Source organism: Gekko japonicus, unplaced genomic scaffold, assembly GCF_001447785.1.
Source record: "Gekko japonicus isolate JY-2015 unplaced genomic scaffold, Gekko_japonicus_V1.1 scaffold2322, whole genome shotgun sequence".
NCBI classification, from domain to species: Eukaryota; Metazoa; Chordata; class Lepidosauria; order Squamata; family Gekkonidae; genus Gekko; species Gekko japonicus.
Genome location: NW_015172076.1, coordinates 66,525 through 80,572, shown reverse-complemented (window position 1 = coordinate 80,572; position 14,048 = coordinate 66,525). Strand labels below are relative to the sequence as shown.

Here is a 14,048-nt window from a genome sequence, read left to right as displayed (position 1 = left end):
CAGTCCCCCAACTTCTGCTGTTTCGTTAGATGCCTTGAGTTTCTGGAGATACGGGGGAGCATCAGTATTGGAAGTAAATCAATAACACTTGTTGGGTGACATTGGGCCAATCAATGCCTCTGATTTGTGAGCAAAAATGAAATAGGAGTTAATGAGCTCTTTGAAGGGACAAAAATTTCTGTTCCAAGGTGGGTTTGGTAAAACAGTAGAGCGAATGCTAGATGCAGAATGGGCCCCAGTTGGAAAGCGCATTGAGGTCCTGGTCACACGGGCCGGAAAATGTGGGGAGGGAAGCGTGGCTGTTTGCCCCAGAGCAAAATAATGCGTGGCTGCCCGATCACACTCCCGTCCAGTCCCATGGTTAGGGGGTGAGGGGCCAATCACATGGCTATCCTCCAGCGTGGCAAAGAAGCGGCGCAGCGCGATCACAACAGGCGCCGCTTCCATGGTAAATGGGTGTTTTTTTAACCGAAGTTTGTGCGCATGCACCGTTGGCTGCTTTTGTGCATCCTGCGGAGACTTGGGGGAAAAAACCACCCTTGTTTGCGAAGGAACATCGGTGGGCGCTGGATGCCACAGGAGTCCACCGGAAACGCAATCAGACGCCCACCCTTGCCCCGCGGTGTCCGGAAACTAGTACCTTGTACTAGTTTTTTAGTCCGCATCTTCGGCGGGCCGCCACGGGATAGCCACAGGAGCACTACGCTTCCCAGATGTTGCGGTGTGATAGCACCTGAAAAATCCACCTATCATCTGTATCTTTAGCGCGGCAAATGCTCTGTGTGACCGGGGCCTGAGAGTGGATTATTTAGTGTGTTGATTGCAGCCCAAGTTTACAAATGAAACGTCTAAGCAGGCTGAATAATTCTTTAAAAGAGACCTTTAGGAACAGCCTAAATTCACAGTAAAAAGCTCACTGAAAATATTAGCTTAGCTTGAAAATCAATACATTCACTTTTAGAGACACCAGTGTAAAGTATTCTACCTGGAGAATTGGGAGGAGTCACATTTGAGAGATGTGCAAAGATATCACGTCACTCTGAGGACTCTAGAAGATGGAATAAAGCAATGAAATGTATTGATTGCCAGTGGATTCAGCTAAGCAGAGAGATTAGGGCTTGTTTCTAATGCAGTACCAGCTTTACTATACAGTCAAAGGGTTCATTAGACCACAGGGTTGTAGTGCACTGATTTCATGATGCTTCAAGCCTTTAGCAGAGCAAAAATAAAGAAATAAAATCAATCCATTAAATAGTAAACAGAACAGCACTTGGTAATCACACAGCACCCTTGTTTTTGGCACTGTTCAGAACTACATTTCCAGCAGCAGCTTTTGCTTTCTGTTTTGCTCAAGCATAGCTTGCAATCAAGTCTCATTTTCTCTCCCCCCCCCCAACTTCTTAAAAGGAGAACTAGCCAATTTTTTTAATGTGATGACTATGTATAAATAACAGTTACTCACTAAGAAGTTAAAGTCTTTTTGTGCTATGAAATATAGCTCAGTGTTAATGGCAGCAACACGTAAGAGGTGCCCTGCTGGATCAGACCAGTGGTCCATTTAGTTCAGCGCCCTGTCTCACAGAGCAGCCAACCAGTAGGGCCAACAAACAGGTCACAGAGTCCAAGGCCTGATGTTGCCTCCTAGCACTGGTATTCAGAGGTTTACTCTCTCACTCTCAAGGTTCCCTTGAATTGTCATGGCTAACAGCCACTGTTGGACCTATCCTTCATGAGTCTGTCTAACCTCCTCTTAAAGACATCTATAAGAAAAACAAAGGTTCTACCACTAAGCCATACCAACACTCCAGCTGCTCCCTGGATGTGACTGTATCGACACAGTCTGCCCTGAGTCAGAAAAGGCACTTATATCTGGTATGCTTGGAGACCAAAGCTGGGGCCACTGGCAGCAGCACAGGTAAAGAAAAGAGGACAGACAGAATATCTTATTAGCATACTTCTGCTATCTATTTTTGCAACCAAGGGGAACTTCAGCCAAAATTCACTGGGAAATACACAGTGACAGGACCCTTGTTAGGATATGTCATACAGACAGAGAACATGTCTGGCAAACACATAAGAACATGTTCGGCAAACAGTTGTATCTGCATGTGAGATCTGCAGGGCAGAACTTCACACCCTTGATTTGTACTTACGTATGCAGAGATACAGCATCATAACGTCTCTCTGTAGGAGTTATTTGGGAGTACATATTCACTAGCTTTCAACATTTTTTCTTCCTTGTCCCTTTTCTCTCTAGCCATCCCCCCTCCCTTTCTACCACACCACATGTTCAAAGGCAATTTCAGCTAGAAAGCATCCTTTCCCCCTGAGCAGGATGTGGTTATACCTAACACACCTGGAGCCCACAACTGAAACACAGCAGAAAATGTAAACAACCTTTTGCTATAAGCAGCCCTGTACCTAGGGATTTTTTTGGGAGGGGGCCTCTGCCAGGGGCCACCAGCCAATTATATCAAAGTTAATAAAATTAACTTTGGTTTAATTGGTGGAACTCCTTAAACCCCTAAGGCATCCCTGCACACACACCCCAGGCTCCAGGGCAAGGGGGGTAATCCCCAGTGGCTGCAGCTTCCCTCCCCACCCTCGGCAAGGGCAGGCCTTCCTTGCAGAGTGCCCGGCTCCCAGGCTGGCCACAAAGGTGCTGTGCGGGCTCATTGGCATACCGGAGCACAGCTGGGTGCGCCTGGCCAGGGCCAGAGGAGGCAGCTGCCTGCCTCCTTGCCTTGCTTGGCTGGGCTTACCTGCTGCTGGCAGGTGGGGTAGCGAGCATCTGGTGGAAAACCGAGATGGAGGCTTTGCCCCACACCATTCACACTCACTGCCTGCCCCGGCTGCTCTCTCAGCCTAGCCTTGTACCACCCTTGTTTTCCTTGCCGACAGGCAATCAGGGTGAAGTTGCCGGGGGGGGGGAGCCATGGCTCAGGGACGGGCCTATAAAAACCGCTAGGGGGCCAGGCCCTGTGGGCCCCACAGTAGCTACAGGCCTGGCTATAAGGCCTATGGACTGACAGCAGGCCGTGATACAGAGCTTCTTACAGTCCTGCAAGTTATTCACCACCTCCTTGAATAGAGGAAAGTGTCCCAGAAGTTGCAAAGGTTGCCTCATATTTCATCATGGGGAGGGACTTGTTGTAAATTCAAGTGACTTGCTACCAGATGGTATGAGTGTGGCTCTGGGACTAGGAGCATACTCCAGTTTAATGCCTGGCTTGGCAAGTTTTGCACAAGCACTTCTGGATCTGAATTTTTGCAGCCACATTATTTGATGGTGGAAAGTGCTGTCAAGATCAGGATGGACAATGTTTTTTAAAATAAAAACAAAATCAGAATTTTAAAATTTAAATTCAATTTTTTAAATAAAATGCTTTTTGAGGACAAATCTATCTATAGTTTTCTATTTAAGATACATTATAGTCCAAAGGTTATTCATCATGAAATAAATTTTAGTTTTTAATTATGCAGCATGAGGCTGTATATTCAAGCAATTTTTTGGGGGGTAGATGAATGCCATTAATCCATCCACAATGTCATGCTGTTCCAGAAGTTTCTGTAAGATTATTGGGCAATTTTTCTATCTAGAAGATATTATCACAGATGCTTGGTTTACAGTTCTCAAAACTGTGCAGAGATCACATGCCTCTTCTTTACAGCAAAAATGTTGTAAAATAAACATACAGAGTGAAGAGACCTCAGTCCTATTGGTCCTTTGCAAATCTATGCACACAAAATCAACCCCTTATCTCTTAAGTGCTACGTTAACTTTCGAACAGTTCAATGGATATAAGATTGTTTATTGTGGAACAGGTCTGATTAAGAAGGAAATGTTAAGAGCTACGCTGAGGAGGGAGGGGCAAGTAGTACAAATGAAAGTGAAACTTCTTTGAGCAGAATACTCCAGAAATCTTGAGATTTTTCTGAGTGTATCCTCATGGATGTTTAAGCAAATGCAAGAATACATATGGTACATAAAGTTATTGTTTTAGTTAAATAAAACAATTTAAATGGTTATTGGTATTGATTATTTTCCCCCTTCCAGTACAGTACAGCAGAAAAGATGTCCAAATATGAACGACTAACCTATTAAACCAGAGAAAGTTCACCTTGCAATGATTTCTTAATTTATTTCAAGTGGTTAATAACCATTCATTAATTTTCTGATATAAGGAAAACTAACCTGAAAAGTTATTATACTAAAATGAAACCTTCACCTGGGTTGTAAATACTAAGGCCAACAAGAATGAGCCTTTATGTAGGAAACCATGATTTAAATCAAGTCTTACTGACTAATGATTTAAATCAAATCCACCCTGGTCAAGATGCAGCCAACTTATGGCAAACCTATAGGGTTTTCAAGGCAAGAGACAAAAAGAGGTGGCTTCCCATTCATTGCCTGCCTCTGGACTTCCCTGGTGGTCTCCGATCCATGTACTAACCAGGGCTGACCTTGCTTAGCTTCCAAGATCTGACAAGATGAGGCTAGCCTGGACCATCCAGGTCAGCGTAGCACATTATTTACTACTATAAACCTGGCATTAAATCTATAAAGAATAAAATCAATCAAGTTCTAGATTACACAGCATGAAATGTGGATAAGAACTTAACAAACGAACAACAAAAGAATAGAAAGAAAATAAGCCGAGGGCATGTGTGTGAAGTAGCTAGTATGCTCTACAGATTCAGTGCTTCAGTACTAATCCAACAGCGCAGAAAATGGCACCCAGTATCTTGCAGCACAGAACCTTCTTTCATACAGGCCACCGACTGACATTTCCCTGATCTGCTCTGCAGCCCAGCAGACATCAGGTCAAACAGCACAACTGCCATATGCATGAATAATTCCACATGGGAAGCAGTGTCAGCTGGTGGCACCGTAGAGATTCAAAGGACAGATCCCGGCATAAACTTCCATGAGGCAGAGCTCACTTCATCAGAAGTTCACTCAACAAAAAAATTAGGATAAATTCTGTTAGCCTTTACAGTACCACTGGACTCTAACTATGCCTGAATGAACCTGGAAAAAAACAAACACACTCTCTGGATTAGACCTGCTGTCCATGCACTGCCAAAATTGGCTATACACTCAGACAAAGCCAGATGCTTGCCCTCTGGCTTACTACTTTCGAAGTTCAACAACTGCCTTTCCATTCTTCTTGGACATAACCAGGGAACACCTTCTCTCATGAGTCTCTGCTGCAGCCCCACAGGGGGAGAGTGGCACTCAAAGGAAATGTCAGGTCCCAATTTATACAGGAGTATTGCTTGACCCTCCCTCTCTTTTGCTATCTGCTTGGGATCTTATGAGCCGAGCCTCCAATACCTGGAGCAGCACAGGTCAGCCCTGAACACCCTTCAATGAAGCCTACCAAATTCGGCCTCAGGCTGAAATCAAACAGGCTCAGCAGCTATTTGCAGCGGGGAAAGGCAACCAGAGGAGCAAAAAACGACGCCTGAGCTTCTGCCCAACTGGGCAGCTTTCTTTTTTTCTCGAACCGCAACCGGAGGAAGAGTCAATGTTACTTCAGGAGTGCTGGTACACTTCTGGCAGGCCTCGATGAGAACCAAGCGATCGACCTGCCTATTTTCCCTCTCCGGCTTCCTGGACAGTCCCAGTGGCCACAACCGGTTTGTGGAATTCCCCCGCCTTTCTTTTTTCAGCCTGGCACTCCAGGCTTCTGCTTCGGCGCTTGCGGGGAAGCTCCTGCTGCTGCTGCTCCAGAGGCTGCCGCCTGACAGATAAACAAGCGGAGTGGGCGGCGGGAAGCTGGTTTCTTAGAGACCAGAAGTGGGTGTGTGTGTGTGTGGGGAAGGCGCTTCACCAGGACCTGCAAGGGGAACACGCGCCTCCTTCCCTACGGGGGGGATCGTTCCCCAGCACCTTTGCCCCGGGCCGCGGCTTCTTTTCACAGGGCCATTTCGTTGCCGCGCCTTCAACACTTGCGGCTGCTACTCCACCCCCCCTTGCAATGGCGCTCTGCACGTGCCTAATGCATTCCCTTCCCAGTTCTTTATTGCCTCCCGGGTATCAGGGCTGGCGCCCCAGCTTCCCAAGCCAAGTTCCGGCTCTAGAACCTGCTAAATCGCGTTTCCAGCTCGGCTCTAGGAGAAGGGAGGCGCGCGCATGGGAGCGGAATGTCTGTTTAACCCCATGGAGGAACCCCCCCCTCCCCGGTTTTCCGCCACGAAACCCCCAGGGACACTTCAGCCACCCTCGGAGGGGAACACGGCGCCGTTTCAGTTTCGCATACAGGGGGAATGCGCACTTTCACTTTCCGGCGTTGTTCTCTCCCCCTCCCGCCGTACACACCCCAAACGCTTTTCTGGAATCGGCTTTGCGCCGCGCGCCTCCTCGGGAAGGAGTGACTTGCAGCTAATGCCCCCGGACTCCTTTGCGCGCGACAATCCCCTCCTGCCCATCCATACCCAGGGAATTCACAACCCCAGAAGCGGAATGGCCTCCTATCCCGCCGAAAAACTCACTCGGGTCCCTTCCACTCCCCCCACCCTTCGGTAACAGGAGGCGAGAGTCCCGTTTCGGTGCGGGCGCGGGGCAGGTGTTACCTGAGGCAGCCCGGCGCACGGCGCAGGAGCATAGAGCGGCGAGGAAAGGCACCCAGCAGGTGAGCAGGCAGCCCCGGAGCGCCCTCGTCATCCTCGGAGAGCAGACGGGCGAGTGTGCAGCGGCGATCACGAGGGCAGGGACGGCCGGCTTCTCAGCATTACCCCCCTCGGGCACTTCACAGACTTGGTTACACTCCCCGCGGCCAGCTCCAGTGCCGATGACAGCGAGCGCAGCCTATTGGTGGAGGGTCTTGCCAATCACCTTTTCTTGGTTGGGGTTTTTTTTTTTTTTTTTTTTTGCTTCGCTCCTGTCTTGAAAGGCGGTTGCCAGGCGAGGAGTTTGTGTTGCTGGTTTAATATAGGGACTTGGTTCCTATGATCTCATCACTTCTGGGCCTTACTGGGTCATAGATCGGCTCCTGTGGCAAAAGGTAGAAGTTCGCTCAGGGTAGTAGGGGTTTGATGCAAGAGTTGGAAGAGACAAGCACTTACCGCAGTGTTCAGAATAAAACAGGAAGCCAACAGCAATCTGAAGACTGGTAAAATGTATTCCAGCATAAACTATTCTGAGCTCACTTCATCTCCCCTCTACCTATAGGTCACCATCTGAGTTGATTGATCTGATTAAATTGGTAACATCTTTGAGCACTTTATCATTGTTAACTATGGTCGATTTCATTCTGTTTTTAATGTTTTATGTGGCACATGTTGCCCTTATTTGTAAGCCGCCCTGAGCCCGCTTGCGGGGAGGGTGGGATATAAGTGTAACAATTAAATAAATTTTAAAAAATTAATCAAGTGTACATTGGTTAGTCTTTAAGGTCCCACAGCTCTCTGGTTTTATTGCATCTAGCACATATCTAAACTGTGTTCTAGAAATAGGCAGAGAGGTGGAAAGTGCTGAAGCCACAGGTGACTTATGGTGGCAACTCCTTAGAGTTTTTCCAGACAAGAGACAGTTTGCCATTGCCTGCCTCTGTCACCCACCATGGCACCTTAGAAACTAACATACGCAAGATTCGCTGTGGCTGAATTAAACTGGAAAAACTTATGCATATACATTTAGGAGAATATCTTCTTGTGTTATATGGGATTTTCTCCAGAGTAAGTTTGCAGCCTATACTAGTGCCTGCATTGTAGAATTCCATTCCCCTAAAAATCCCCATGCCTTCTCCTTGCATCTTCTCATTGTGGTTCCAAATGTTCTCTCTGACTCCACCCCCTTACCTCCTGTTTCAGACAAAACAGAGGTATTTGGGAGCCCAAAGAAATATCACTGCCCACCCCTTAGCCTTTTTGTAAGGTCCCCCCCCCTTTTCTGTTTTCAGATATTTCGGCCAGTTTGTACAAATGTCTTGCTTATCCCTGTGCTGCTGCTCCCCCTTGCAGGTTTTTTGATCTTCATGGTGGAGCCATCATGGGTATTAGACATATGATTCATATTCAAGTTTGGGCTGAGATTTGGGCTGAGTTACCCACAAATATGCGGGTAACGCTCAGCTCTGTTTCACACCCAGCAGATCCCAGGGAAACAATGGAAACCCTGAATGGATGCTTGGAGGCAGTTAGGGGAGGGATGAGGGCTACAAACTGATACTTAAACCTGAGAACACACAGGTGCTACTGGTGGGGAAGAGGTTTGACCCAGGAACTGGCATATCTTCTTTCTGGACGGGGTTGCACTCCCCCTAAAGAAGCAGGTTCATAGCTTGGGGGGTGTTCCTGGACCTGATCCTCCTGTTGGATAAACAGGTGGCAGCGGTGGCCAGGGTGCTTTTCACCTGCTTCGCTTGGTGAGCCAGCTGCAGCCCTTCCTGCAGATCTTGCCATGTGGTGCATGCCCCAGTGACATCTAGATTAGATTATTGCAGTGTGCTCTGTCTATGTGGGTTTGCCCTTGAAGACTGTCCAGAAGCTATCGTTGATACAGAATGCCAGAAGGTTGACTGGAGTAGGTCATATCACTCAAGTCTTGTTCCATCTACACTGGCTATCAGTTTGCTTCCAGGCAGGCCAATTTCAAGATGCCGGTATTGACCTTTAAAGCCCGGTATGGCTTGGGTCACGCATACCTGAAGGACCACCTATTCCTATATGAACCATGGAGGCCCTGCTTTGGGTGCCCCTGTCGTCTGAGGCTAGACAGGTGACAACCCAAGAAAGGGCCTTCTCTATAGTGGCACCAAAACTTTGGAACTCCCTCCCCAGGGAGATTTGTCTGTCTCCCTCCATCATTCCCGCAACCAATGAGACCACCCCCCTTTTTTTGGAGTGGACATATTTCACTTCAGACCACCCCAGCCCATTTCCCATATGAGCCGCACACAACAGCCAGCAGAGTGAGTGAGTGGGAAGGTGATGGGGACTTCAGAGGGGTGGCTGCGTCAGTCTGTTGGAGTTGTCTACCACATATTCGAAGAGATGAGCTGCAACGCATGAAAGCTCATGGTGACCTACATGTCACCAGTCCTTAAGGTACCTCTGGACCTGTCCTATATTTTTTAGCTAAACAAAACAGTGGAAAAGGAGGGAGTACAGACTACTGGGTTGAGCCTGCTGGATCCCAGTCCCTGCTCACCTTTCAGTTCATGGTTGCTCCTTGGGTGTCCATCTCCATAGATGGGGTACCTGTAAGGGTTCTGAAACAAGACATATCAGTGATGCAGCAAATAGATTTGTTCTCCCATTTAGGCGTAAGCAATAAGTGTCCCCTCCGTGGTGCTCAGTGCCCTCTCTGTGCATTTCCCTCCACCAGGTTGAAACACTGTGTACTCTGAGTCAGAGATGTTAGAGACCTGTGCTACCCACCCTGTCGTGTGAGGTATGAGGCATCCTGGCTCAGGTTTATGCAGTGCATGGGGAAGCTAAGACTGGGTGTAGGAGATGGGGTTTGACCTCCACTAGGGAGGGCTGTGATTGGCTGCAGCTGTAGTTAGCATTCTACACTACACTGGGGCTTGCGGGCAGGACAGCTATTGCTATCACATGGGTGCCTGTGGGCTATGTTGTGCTTTTTGCTGGCTTAACATTTTGGCAGTTCTGGGGTGGGGGTGTTTCTAGGATGGGGTGGCTTAGGGAGCGTAGTAACTCCTGCCACATCCCCAGGTCCACTTCTTCCTCCTGGTGCAGAGAGCTGTACCACTGGTGTTCCCATGGAGGTCCCCTGTGTTGCTGTGCTGGTGTCTGGCCATGGCACCACTGTTGCTGGGTACTACACTAGTGAGATACACAAGTGTAGCAGCTGGTCAACTCCATGAACATTGTACACACACACCCATATTGTGCTGTATACATACTTAATTTATTGAATCAAATTATTCAATTTGAATCAAATTAATTGAATGAAATTAATTTGATTAGTTGATTTAATAGATACATAACAAATTAATTTGATTAGTTGATTTAATAGATAAACAACACTGTTGATTTCTTATTGATCCAGTATCTTAACTAAAACCATAAACCTTGAAAGGATAACATGTCTCAACTTATAAGCATTTTTAAATGCTCCATAATTTTAGAATTATGTTCAGCAGTCTGTTGGATTTTTCTTTTCCATCCTACGACCAATTCACAATTAGTTTTGCAAGATGGAAAAGAAAAATCTAATAATGAAATCTGTGCACTTAATGGAGCAAACATCCTATCCTTTGTGGAACTCATAATAAAATGCAAACCCAGAAATGGCCTTTTGCATTGATGTAAAATTAAATCACAAGGAGCTTTGAAGCAGGAGGCCTGTTTGTTGTAGGTAGGGGGTGGGGAAACCAGCTATCCCTACCAGGAACAAGATGATCATTTACTAATATGAGAGTGCTGTAAGTAAACTAATGAGATAAAGAGCATAGAAAAACTTACTGAAAAGTACAAATGGAGTAGGATAGTTTATGCATTTCAGAGTAATATATAGCATTTTGTTTGTGTGTCGTTAGTACTACAGTGATTCTGCAGACTTCTCTTTATACCTTCTCAATTGCATAAGACTGGAACTCGAAGAAAGAGGAAGGTAAAGTGACTTTGTGCTATGTTCCATACAGTTTATTGCATCAGCGACAAACAGCTTTGGTAAGCTTTAGGAAACAACGTTGCAGACACAGTTCAAAACTTAAGAGATTTATGTCTCCACAGAATGTATGCATATTTTATAGGCTTAAAAAAACCCAACTTCTATTTTAATTTAATTTCATCCTAAGAATATTCTAGCCAAACAGCTATGCGGTTTAAATTTGGGACTCTAAAGGAAAATGCCATTAAGCTTCTGGTTTTATTTAATCAAACGGAATCCTCAGAATATTCTGGCCCAATGGTTACTTTATTTATTTATTTGAAATATTTTAATGCAATTAAAATGCAATTAAAATTATGAAATAATTCAATTAAAACACATACACAAACACGAGGAACTCTTAAGGAAGATGCCACTTATCAGTAACAAGGTGGTGTTCATTTATACAGGTATAAAGTATGGTAAATCTACTTCCATAATAATTGAAAAGCCGGAATCTACTAAACATTATTCTTTGCATAACAAATAGTTCTCTCTCTGCTACAATGCCTTGTGAGTTTTATACCCAAGAGGTGTAGCATTGGGTCAAACTGAGTGAGCAAACATGCTAAATCAACACTTCATTTCAACTAACCAACCTGACACACATTTATTTAGAAGAATTCTGCATAGGGTTGCCAGGTGTCTCCTGACCACTGGTGACGGATGGGGAGGTAGAGTTGCCAGATTTGAGGGTGGAGCCTGGGCAGGACAGGGACCTCAGTGGGGTACAATGCCATAGAGTCCACCCTCCAAAGCATCCAGAGAAACAGACAGAGTCCACCCTCCAAAGCATCCAGAGGAACAGACCTCCATAGTCTGGAGATGAGCTGTACTTCTGGGTCCATAGTCAGGAGATGAGCTGTAATTCTGGGTTCCACCTGGAGTCTGACATTCCTACGTCTGCATTTCTTTTTAGCCACAAACTGACTTTAGAATACTTATTTGTTGCAATATGTGTGCTTTAACATTTAATTCCACCCCTAACATCTGATATACTACAGCAAGGAAAAGGGGCAAATCATACTAGCCAGCTGTCTAGCAGCTGTTGAACAACATCTCACTGTTTCTCCTCTGCTTCTCACAGCTTTTTAAGGCCTGGCCATGGCCAAAGGTGCCCAGAGCTGCAAGCCAAAAGGCTCTTGTCCTTCAGCTTTAGCTTGATGGCTGTAGACTAGAGTGGGGAAGAAGATCTGCCAGCAGATGAAGAGAGGAAGACCTTCTTTGCTTTTTGAAGCCTTCCCCCTCCTTTTTGTTTTGCATTGTAAACTGCCTTAGATCCCCATGGGGATAAAAATGAGATATACATAAACAAAGCAAAGGAGTACAGTATGGAAAGGCTTATTTACATAGCACAGATAATCAATGCTGTCAGCTATTGCCATCCCTTTTTTGACGGGAAGGTGCTACCTGGATTCAGCACTCTCAGTATCAAATCATAGATCGCGAGACATCTGGGCAACACTGTGCACGTGGTTGCAGTCCAGCAATAGGAGCTGCCCGGGCAGCCTTAATTGCTAGATAAAGGCATCAAGTCATATATGTGTGGGTCCCAATCCACGAAAAAGATCTGTGTGAAGATGCCTGATTCTCGGCATGATTCTCTGTGTTCCAATGTATTTTCTTGTAGCTGATGATAAAATTGTTGCTCCTATCCCTGTTTCTAAATGATGGGGTGCTCCTATTTCTAGTTCCAGGAGGTGGAGAGTGTGTGTCTTCTCCAAGTAGTAGAGTGAGCAGTCAATTACAACATCACGTACTTTCCAGATTGGATGGGACCATATGTCACAGACAGTACACATAATACAATGGGTATCCCCGGGTCAGGAATTCACAGAATTTTAAACAGCTTTGATCTTCTAATTCCTTCAGAAACAGGTGTTACTGGCAGACCACTTCCTTAGCACTTACTTAATAAAAATAGCATTGGTACTCAATCCCCGCTTGATACTATTTCTCCTCACAACAACAAACCTGTTAGGTAAATTAGGTTAAGAGACAGTGTCTAATCTATGGTCACCCATCAAGCTTTCATGCAGAGTCGGGGATTTGAATTTGGGCTTTGTCTGGTGCTCTAACCTTTACACATCACTGGTCAAGCTCTAGGACTGAGAGACTTGGCCCTCAGACTAGGTTCTAAGATAAGTTATGGCTTACAGTCAAAACCTTTTCCCCTTTTTCTGATTCCGACCATCCTTATTTAACCTTTATTCTTCAGTGTTGACAACATTATTAAAGATGATGGTACCATATCTCATCAGCTTAGAAGAAGATGATGAGACATTTCCATATTCTTGAGATGACTTTAGATATAATTGCTCCAGTCCATCACCATGAATAGCAGTTGTCAAGACACTATATAAGTAACAAGGAAAAATTTTATGTGAAGGAGAAAAGGATGAAAATGATATGAACTTTAATCAAAATATAATATAGAAGCAGTATCTGGCCAAAGCAGGGGATGATGGGTATAGAGGAAATTTAGGAAAGTCAAGCAGGGAATTATTTTCCTCAACCTGTACTTTTCAGCAATACCAGCCTTACCTGAGAAATCCCATATCTCAGCATGCAGGGCTATCTAAATTTAATTAAAACATTTCTATGCCACCCCCCCCCCACCCAGACAGGGTCCCCAAGATGGGATGAACTGATCGTAAACATAATTATTATACATATTTTTCTTTTAGGGCATTTAATACGTTAAGCCAATCCTTGAACATCATCTAACGAATCTATAAAAATAAACTGGGCAGAATGCCATTATTTATTTTATAACTAATCAGCTAAACAAGAACAACAATATGATGTTTATAACTCATTAAATTACAGAGCATAAAATCCAGAATTAATGAATTTATTTGAACTGTTGCTGAGATCTGGTCACAAAAAATGTCTTTATTTTGCAGATAATGTTTCAATTGGTAGAGTTCTTAAATAGTTAAGCAGACTCCATAAATAATGTATCATAATATTCATTGATTGTTGATATTATTGTTTTGAGGGGTTTTTAGGCTTTCAAAATTATTTAAATGAGAAGCTAATTCTGCTGGTAAACCAGATGAAGTTGTGAATGGACAATTCATTAACTCAAAGTAAGAATGCTTTCCTGGAAATAAGCCCCATTGAGTAGACTTCAGTAGGATTCTAAGTAGATGTGTTTAGGATTGTGCTGTAAGAAACTGAACAATGGAACTGACTACTGTATTTGCTGCTGCAGTTCCAGCCTTCCGTCCTGGAAGTCTTCCAGCCATTGCCTCACCCTGATTTAGCAGACTGCTTTCAGTTTTGCTGCAGTTCATCCGAGAGCCTTTGAATTAAGAGGAACTAGGCCATAAATCAGCCTATAGATAAGTGTTAATTTTCTTTGCACATTCTAAGCTTGCCTGAATTTTAGTAGTTTCTTGTGTTGCCAAACATGTTACTG

General features: G+C 45.0%; 1 protein-coding gene across 1 annotated transcript in view; it reads right to left on the bottom strand.

Moving 5' to 3' along the window:
• LY75 (lymphocyte antigen 75) overlaps positions 1-6,695 on the bottom strand; it is a 97,324-nt gene extending 90,629 nt beyond the window's left edge. The window contains 1 exon segment of the mRNA XM_015420879.1: positions 6,580-6,695. Coding sequence (XP_015276365.1) covers positions 6,580-6,670 — 91 coding nt within the window. The 5' untranslated portion in view covers positions 6,671-6,695.
• Between the last annotated feature and the right edge of the window lie 7,353 nt (positions 6,696-14,048).